We start from the raw sequence: 10000 nt of genomic DNA, 5'->3' as shown, positions 1-10000 counted from the left end.
GTTTGGAGGAATAAAACGGCCATACTCGCCGGTGGGAGAGCAAGTGGCTGTATCAGACAAATGTCCCCCGATTTATGGCAGAAATGACTGCCTATTAATTATAGGCCTAATAATAATTATTATTATGATTCAGCCTAGTTATAGTCGGCTATTGTAACAGTAGCAATAGTAGCCTAATAGCTTATAATAAATAGCATCAAGCATTATCCTGAAAGCACATGAAACGTTTTTCAATCATTAGACTATGAGATATTATTTTTTTAAAGGAATAAGTGTTAGTGTTAATGCTGAATGAACATAATCCCGTGAAAGCAGAGGATTTTACCTTTTAAATGCAATTTGTCCCATGTCCATATGTGTTCCAGAGGCTGAGATATTGAATTTTTCATAGGAGTTTTCAACCAATTTTTCTTATCTCAAAAAACCCTCAGGCATTGGGGACCTTTTCTAAAAACTGGCTCAGGCGCCAATGGGTTAAACCCCTCCTTCCCTCTTTCACCTGTCATGCACGAAGGCTTTCCAAATTGTCCCACCACCTCCCCATACTCCTCCATTTCACTAGAACACCCAGTTACACTTCCTCTATACACATACGGGGGGAAGCGGATCTCATCCCGAGGCCAGCTAACATGGCAAACATGCATATTGTACACCAAGCACTCAGGGACAAACTTGTGAATTCACAGTTAATTACTGTGAAGCCCTTTTAATTTTTTATTTTTTATTTTATTAGATTTTTTTTTTGTCTTTTTCAACTTTATTTGATAGGACAGTGTGAGAGGTGGACAGGAAGCGAATTGGGTGGAGACTAGACGGGAAGGGGTCGGCAAAGGACCCGGGCCGGGAATCGAACCCTGGGTCAGCTGCATGGCAGGCGAATGCCCTACCAGTTGTCCACGGCAGGGCCACCCTTGTAAATGTTAACAGCGTATGCTGGCAATGGGGCAGTCGTAGCCTAACAGTTAGGGAGTTGGTCTTTCAATCTGGGGGTTGTAGGTTCAAATCCCACCTGACCTCTCCCTACACCTGCATCCATGGCTGAAGTGCCCTTGAGCAAGGCACCCAACCTCACATTGCTCCAGGGACTGTAACCAATACCCTGAAAAATAGTAAATGTAAGTCGCTCTGAATAAAAGCGTCAGCTAAATGTAATGTAATGTAATGTAATGTATGCTATAGAACCCACCTCCAGGTAAGACATGGAGACGCTGTACTGCATGTCATCGCTGGTCTCCTCGATGGCGCGGAACAGGTCGTTGAGCGTCTGCACGTAGATGCCCGGCTCCTTATCCGTACCCAGCATGGTGTAGGTCTTCCCACAGCCTGAAGACACACAGACAGGCACACACAGAAACGTTAACACACTTACACACTTACACACTACACGCAAACACACACACACACACACAGAAACATTAACACATGCACGCACACAAACACACAAACACACACAGACACACTCACACACACACACACACACACACACACACACACACACACGGAGACACAAATACACAGAAACAACAGCAAGAGCTAGCCGGCCAGACGTAAGTCTGTCATGGAGACAATGACGATTAAAAATCTTGGCCCACTTTCCGAAATAGCTTCCCGTAGCTAAGTAAGGCAATGTGGAGCAGAAGAAGAAAAGCAGTCTCTCTCTCTCTCTCTCTCTCTCTCTCTCTCTCTCTCTGTCTCTCTCTCTCTCTCTCGCTCTCTAGGATTCCATTAGTTGAATGGCTTAGTCAGCGTATGCCTTGAAAGCTTCGTTAAGTTGGGTTCAGATGAGGAAAAACCAGCAGGGGCGTAATTGGAAGCGAGAGGTGAGACGACTGGCGAGACAACTGTCGCCAAAATAAAAGTAGGGGGAAAGGAAACACGGATGGTAGTATTTCCTTCCGTGTTTCCTTCCGAGAGAGCTTCCCTGTGGTTGAGGGGATTTACTCAGGGTAGTGGGATGACTGAAGGCCTGGTGAGGTGAGGATGAGGTAAGGTCTAGTAGTCTGGGCAGGGGCGGGGGAGGTTGAAGAAGGATTTCGTCCGGAGATTGTGGGGGTCTTGGCTTGAGTGGGCCAATGGTGGAATAAGCTATCAGTTGCCACAAGTTCAGGGTCATCCCCCTCAACTTCCAAGAAGCTAGTGAAGACTCATCTCTTCCGAGAGAGTTCCCCTGCATAACATAACCAACTCTACTCATCTCTTATCGTGGGTACTAACCTACACTACATGTCATAGGTCCTCCACTATTTTCCTGCTCTGTATCTGTTCTACATTACTTGTATAGTGCTGTACTGTCCCCTTACTCTGTAACTGTTTGAATGTCCTCCTTATAAGTTGCTTTGGTCAAACACGTCAGATAAATGTCATGTAATGTAAAAAGTGGAGTGCCACAACTAAACGGAGTCGTTGGCATTAAACAAGTGTGTGTTAAGTGTATATACTGTGTCTCGAAGTCGGTAAGACAAAAGTGTAGCAAAACACTACAGTCATTCATAAAAACGGTGCAGTTGGAAGTCACTGCATTACTTTTGGGGAGTATGAAGATATTTTTTCCTTTTCATGTGAAAGGTGGAAGGTCTTTCGAGCTTGTCCAGGTACTTTCAATTTACCGTAGTATTTCCACTAACTTGACCTTGATAAATAAGAATATTCACAAGAATGAGTGAATTCTTTCCTTGCAATGATGCAATCTAGCACTTATCTAGCCGTACCTAATGTCCTGCCAGTTGAACCAACTGTTGAACTTCAACATTACAAGATATTTTGATCACCTCCACAACTAGTACAATCAGCTGATATTTGTAACTGGAAGGAAAAAATGCATTGTTCTGCTTTTTTCCCTGAAAGCTGTAAGTAGATTTTTTCTTCTTCTAACCCTGCCTCCCACAGGCGAGCAAGATACAGGGGGGCCACAGCTGGTGGATGGTATGGCCTTTTATTTACCCAGAATGCCATAAAACAGCCATACGGGGCGGCCGGGCGGAGATCAACAGCCCTGGCCCTGACCGCTGCGCTGCTGTGCAGGCTGGCTGTGCTGTGCTTTTCACCGTCACCATCCCCCAACCCCCCCTGCCCCAACCCTGCTGCTACCGTCCCTCCAGTGNTGTAGACTACGTAGAANGCGGGTATACGGAGTACACCCACTTCTAAATTTCAGGGATTTCAGTATACCCACTTAAAATTGATTGATCCATTGTTATGAAAAGAACAAATATATACAGTATACCCACTTTAAAAAATGCTCATATATACAGTATACCCACAATAAAAAAAAAGTAGACTACACCACTGCGTCCCTCCTAAACTGACCTTCAGCTCACCAACAGCAAAAGGCTCTTCATCGTTGAGCATGGTCATTTTAGAGGGACATCTTTCCTTTATATTCACAATAATTCATGAAGCCAACCAATATTTGGTTAAAAAAAGTGTCTGCCAAATGCAATGTAATGTAAGCAATGTAACGCAATCAGTAATAAGTAGCCCCATAATTCACGCCATTGCACCAGTGAAACCTTGTATAGTCAATGAAAAGACTTAATTACCATAGTACCAGGGCTTGACATTAACTTTTCTGCTTGCCGGCCACTGTGGCTACTGGTTTTCCCGAGTCACTAGCCATTCAGCTATTCTACTAGCCACAAATTTGATTTTTTATTTTATTTTACCATTACACTGTACATCTAACCTCAGAAACTGAGGTGCTTAAAGCAATAAGATGAGTCCATGGTTTTCTGCATGGAAATTAAACAAATAGAAACTGAGTAACTGAGCTTTTTCTTGAGCTTAAATACAAACAATTGATACACACAAGGGGCAAAGTGTAGAATATACGCTATTCTGATATGTCGTGCCATAGAATAAGCAACCTGCCAAATTGGCTAGTGACACTGACATTGTTACCAGCCACAGCCAAGTTTTACCAACATTTGGCCGGTTGGCAGGTGCCAGTGTCAAGCCCTGCATAGTACTACACTATATGACATTACACAGACCATTCAGTAATATACATGTATATGTAGGTATCGACTTCGTTGTCATTGCCCTTCTGGTGACTGCTTAGGTATTCCACAGACGTTTTTTTTTGCAAGTGCCTTATTGCTTAAATGGGTTAATTTAACCAAAATTACTTTTTTTGGTCTGTCTTTAGTCATGTTCCTTACACTTTACATTTTCACTGATCTAACTTATTAATGACTGTGAGTACAGTAGCAAAGTCAAACGATACCATGGCCAGACGCTACAGTATATTGTACATGCACATTGGTCAGGAGGTATGGTGGTGTAATGGAGAGGCCTGTGTCTGTGACATGCTCTGTGGCCTACTGCAACTGTGGGCCTATAGGCAAACACGGTGGCATTGTGGAATCAAATTGTCTTTGCCATTATTTATTTAACTTTTTTCATTTATACGCATACACATGAAACATTGGCTGATGGTATAAGTAAGCAAGAATGCTGCATTAATTTAACCAAAATTACTTTTTTTTGGTCCGTCTTCAATCGTGTTCCTTACACGTAACATATTCACTGATCTACCTTAACTTTTAATGACTGTGAGTACAGTAGCAAAGTCAAACGATACCATGGCCAGACGGTACATGTAATGCAGTGTTTCTCAAACTTTTTCAGACTGAGGACCACTTTGTCCCCCTAAAAAATTATCGGGGACCACCTGTCAACTGAATTGGCAGTTGATGGATGCTAATTTGACACTGCTAATTTTTATGCAGATCACTTACTTTTTTATTCACATTATAAGCCTGTATTATTATGTTGAAAACATGAAAATGTTACAAATATAGCCTACTGCTAGCTTATCTTGGAAAAGTAGAAATCCCCTCGCGGACCACCTGAGCTCTGTCGTGGACCACTAGTGGTCCCCGGACCACACTTTGAGAATCACTGATGTAATGTAAGGTATATGCACGTTGGTCAGGAACAGGGAAGCCGCTAGGGATAAGCGGAGTAAGCAGAGCACTTAGGGTCTCAACCACTTTGCCCTCATAATCGGGGCCTCCTAAATTCAATTTGACTGAAAAAACACATTATTATTATTTATTATTTAAGTATGAGGGGGACCTAGCAGGTTTTGGAGGCCCGTACTCCCTGGTCAGGAGGTATGGCAGTGTATTGGAGACTGGAGAGGGCTGTGTCTGTGACGTGCTATGTGGCCTACCTGTGGGTCCATAGGCAAGTACACACACACACACACACACGCACGCACGAACGCACGCACGCACGCACGCACGCACGCACGCACGCACGCACGCACGCACGCACGCACACACACACACACACACACACACACACACACACACACACACACACACACACACAGGTGTCTGTGACGTGGTAGTGTACTGCATGTGGCTTATACCGTACCTGTGGGTCTATAGGCAAATGCACACACACACACACACACACACACACATACACACACAAGCACACACACACACACACACACACACACACACACACACACACACACACACACACACACACACACACACACACACACACACACACACACACACACACACACACACACACACACACACACACACAGGTGTCTGTGACGTGGTAGTGTAGTATACGTGGCCTATTACCGTACCTGTGGGTCCATAGGCAAACACGGTGGCGTTGTAGCCAGAGATGAGGCCCTCGATCAGCCCTTTGGTGGTGGCCCTGTATACCTCCTCCTGCAAGGGGGACAGGAGACACACACGCACACACACACGCACGCACGCACGCACGCACGCACGCACGCACGCACGCACGCACACACACACACACGCACACACACACACACACACACACACAGTGAGTGAGTGAGAAAGAGAGACACACGCACGCACAAGCGCACGTGGACACACACACACACACACACACACACACACACACACACACAGGAAATGTGATCTGTCATGGCAGCCACCCCTGGGTCCCTCACTCAGTGCTCAATGCAACATGGGAAAGGGGGGTGGGGTGGGGTGGGTGTCGTGTGTGTGTGTGTGTGTGTGTGTGTGTGTGTGTGTGTGTGTGTGTGTGTGTGTGTGTGTGTGTGTGTGTGTGTGTGTGTGTGTGTGTGTGTGTGTGTGGGGGGGGGGATGGGGGGGTGGGGTGGTTGTTGGGTGTCATGTGTGTTTGTGTTGCTGGTGACGTAAGGCTTCTGTGATGCAGGGGTGCATGCATACTCTTACAGTGTAAACAACCCGGGCCGCCGCTCGGCAGAGTAAGCAGAGCGCTTGTAGGGCGCTGTAGGGCCTCAACCACTTTGCCCCCAAAATGAGATTGACTAAAAGACGCATTATTATTATTATTAGGGCTGGGACTCGATTAAAATTTTTAATCGAATTAATCTATAGGCTTTGAAATTAATTAATCGAATGAATCGCATTTTAATCGCATTTAAATATCTGACTTGTAAACAGTGAAATGTTTTTTTTTTTCAAATGGATTTTGAATAATGACAATGAATAAGCTTAATCTAAAAATATTCTTCATTTTTAAAAGATTACGGAACTCTTCTTAATTTCAGCAGGCTGTTCTCCATCAGGCATAATACTGCCCTCCACACTGGTCTAATCCAGAACTATGTAGCTAAATTATAATGCGATAAAATGAGTATAAAATTAGTTATTTTTTTTAATCGTGTTCATTTTTGTGTGATTACTTAATCGATATGAATGCATTAAAGTCCCAGCCCTAATTATTATTATTATTATTATTATTATTATTATTATTATTATTATTATTATTTAATTATGAGGGGGGGCTCCTGACCAGTTATGCTTAGGGCCTCCAAAACCTTAGCAGCGGCCCTGCAAACAACATCATGGGGACTCGCACTACTGTCTGACCTGCGTGGCCGTGTAGTCGAAGGCCACATCAAACATGTAGGTCTTCTCCCGTGAGCGGTTGGCACGGAGGATGTCATCAGGGTCCTCCATGGGGTCCATCAATACCACCATCTACAGAGAGAGAGAGAGAGAGAGAGAGAGAGAGAGAGAGAGAGAGAGAGAGAGAGAGAGAGAGAGAGAGAGAGGGAGAAAGAGAGAGAGAGACAGAGAGAGAGACAGAGGGAGAAAGAGAGAGAGTGAGAGAGAGAGAGAGAGAGAGAGAGAGAGAGAGAGGGAGACAAAGGGAGAAAGAGAGAGAGAGAGAGAGATTGTAGAAATTATTTTTTGATTTCATACATCTCATACATTTTATTTAAATAAATATAGTAATAACATTATAATTCAGTTTTAATTTGTGTTTTTCATGCTTTAGTGACTCAGAGAGAAAGAGAGAGAGAGACAAACAGACAGACAGGCAGACAGAGAGAAAGAGACAGAAAGATTTGACAATCTAATTTGTCCTATTGTCACCAGTTCACATCATGACATTCAATCAAGTCAATTCATGCATCCATTCGGCATCAGAGGGATGAAAACGCCATTGACATTATCAACATCGTCTAATACAGCGAGGGTGGGTGGAACTGAAAGAGTTTTGTATTTTGTATGCGAGTGGTCCCTTCACACAGTGTGCTGCTTAAATACTGTAATTTTCACACTTTTAGCAATGACAATGCTCCATGAATCAGAGATAGAGAGTGTACACGAGAGAGTGAGAGAGAGAGAGAGAGAGAGAGAGAGAGAGAGAGAGAGAGAGAGAGAGAGAGAGAGAGAGAGGGGCACACACAGAGACAGAGACAGATACAGAGACAGAGAGAGAGAGACAGAGAGAGGGCGGGGGGAGAAAAGAGAATGAGATGTTAGAGGTGACAGTAAGGGACTGACAGAAAATGACAAAAAGAGGAAAATGACAGCAAAAATATTTCACTTTGTGACATGTTGCAGGCACCACACCATGCCACATCGGGCCACGTTGTAATAATCCATTGTCACATTGAGTCACATTGTCACCTCACACTCATACAGGAGGTGACATGAGAAGAGAAAAATGACAGCAAAAATGTTTCACTTTGTGATATTTTGCAGGCACCACACCATGACACATTGGGCCATATTGTAATAATCCATTGTTGCATTGAGCAGGGAAGCAGACAGAGGGGGACAAAAGGAACGGTTGTCCCTGACTCAGGGACAGAGGGGGGACCCAGAATTGGGGTCTAATTACATTGTATGCATTGTGTTGGTGGCCCTTTCAGATGACTTTGTCCTGGGCCCAGCCAAAGCTGTCAGCGGCCCGGCCCTGAGTCCCACTCATATAGCAGGTGGCAGGAGAGTGGCCTGCTTACGTCAGCTTCTCTATTCACAGCCGAAGCCAAACAGCTGCTATTACGATCAATCATGGGAGCCAGGGGGCCAATCACAGGGCAAAATAGGCCTGTCATTTGTCATTTTCCACAATTGAAGGGGTTACCACTCTCGTTCTTTTTCATTCTTTCTCTCTCTCTCTCTCGCTCTCACTCTCACACACACACACACACACACACACGTATATGCACACGCGCACACACACACACACACACGCACGCGCGCGCGCACACACACACACACACACGCACGCGCGCGCACGCACACACACACACACACACATTTTAACTTTTCATCCATAACTTCCATTTCCTGCGCAGGTAAAAGTCTCTCTCTCGTTCGCCCCCTCTCGCCCCCCCCCCCTCTCTCTGTCTCCCTCTCCCTCTCACACACACACACACTTTACCTTCTCTTCCATACCTTCCTTTACCTTACTTTACAGAGCATATTTTGCAGTGTTATTTTCAACACTAGGACAGTCAAATTCAGCCCTCCTCCAGGTGCTTCCACTCAGCGACAGTTGAATTAACACTGCATTTCCTGGGCAGGTACAAGTTGATGCTGCAAAAGATTTTTTTCTCTCTTCCTCTCTCTCTCTCTCTCTCTCTCTCTCTCTCTCTCTCTCTCTCTCTCTCTTCCCCTCTCTCTCTCTCTCTCTCTCTCTCTCTCTCTCTCTCTCTCTCTCTCTCTCTCTCTCTCATGTTTGGACCACTCAGCGTCTATTCAGTGACTTAGACGTAACAGAGCTTCCAAGCAGGCCCAAATTTGTTCTAATGACTTAACGAGGCAAAATCTCATGCTTTCCCCTCATTCTTTTTCGCTCTGATCTCTCACTCTATCTCTCTCTCTCCCACTCCCACTTACCCTCTCTGTACCCATTATCCAACATAATGACAGATAACAGGGCTATTCATGAAATGGCCGCATCTTCTAAATTCAGCTGTGCTCTGTGACCATGTGAGCTGTAGAGTGAACAGTAGAGACCGTATACCTGTGCTGAAAAAAGAGGGTTTTTTGGTGTGTGTGTGTGTGTGTGTGTGTGTGTGTGTGTGTGTGTGTGTGTGTGTGTGTGTGTGTGTGTGTGTGTGTGTGTGTGTGTGTGTGTGTGTGTGTGTGTGTGTGTGTGTGTGTGTGTGTGTGTGTGTGTGTGTGTGTTTTAGCAGAATATGCTTGTCCAAGTTTGGTTGTTACATTTGAACCAAGTCCTTTTTTGCTAAACTTCAACCCCACCTCTTTCTGCAACTCCTTAATGCGTGCCGTACCTCCAGTGGCACACTGTAATAGTCATTGAAAAGTTAACAACTATGACATAACGCAGGGCCTTTAGTAATGCACTACAACTTGATCATTGCCATTCTGGTATCAGCACATTTAAAATGCCTGGTCTTACACTATACTTTCTCATAGCAACATAGAGCCATTGTTCCAGTGTGTGTGCGTATGTGCGCGCGCGTGTGTGTGTGTGTGTGTGTGTGTGTGTGTGTGTGTGTGCGTGCGTGCGTGCGTGCGTGTATGTGTGTGTGTGTGTGTGTGTGTGTGTGTGTGTGTGTGTGCGTGTGTGTGTGTGTGTGTGTGTGTGTTTGTGTGCGTGCGTGTGTGCCTGCCTGCCTGCCTGCCTGCCTGCGTGCGTGCGTGTGCGTGCGTGTGTGCGTGCGTGCGTGCGTGCGTGCGTGCGTGTGTGTGTGTGTGGGCCTGAGGTAAGGTCCCATCACCTCAGCAGGAGCTAAAATCAGTCTCAA

At 45.2% G+C, this 10000-nt stretch overlaps 1 protein-coding gene across 1 annotated transcript in view; it reads right to left on the bottom strand.

The window, feature by feature from the left end:
• kif19 (kinesin family member 19) overlaps positions 1–10000 on the bottom strand; it is a 114213-nt gene that overhangs the window by 36685 nt on the left and 67528 nt on the right. Inside the window, exons 3-5 of the mRNA XM_063220783.1 lie at positions 6858–6968; positions 5609–5696; positions 1187–1323 (exon numbers count right to left, since the gene is read on the bottom strand). Of these exons, the coding sequence (XP_063076853.1) occupies positions 1187–1323; positions 5609–5696; positions 6858–6968 (336 nt within the window). The remainder of the gene's footprint in view (positions 1–1186; positions 1324–5608; positions 5697–6857; positions 6969–10000) is intronic.

This window comes from Engraulis encrasicolus, chromosome 17, assembly GCF_034702125.1.
Source record: "Engraulis encrasicolus isolate BLACKSEA-1 chromosome 17, IST_EnEncr_1.0, whole genome shotgun sequence".
Taxonomy (NCBI): domain Eukaryota; kingdom Metazoa; phylum Chordata; class Actinopteri; order Clupeiformes; family Engraulidae; genus Engraulis; species Engraulis encrasicolus.
This window is presented reverse-complemented; position numbering and strand designations above follow the sequence as displayed.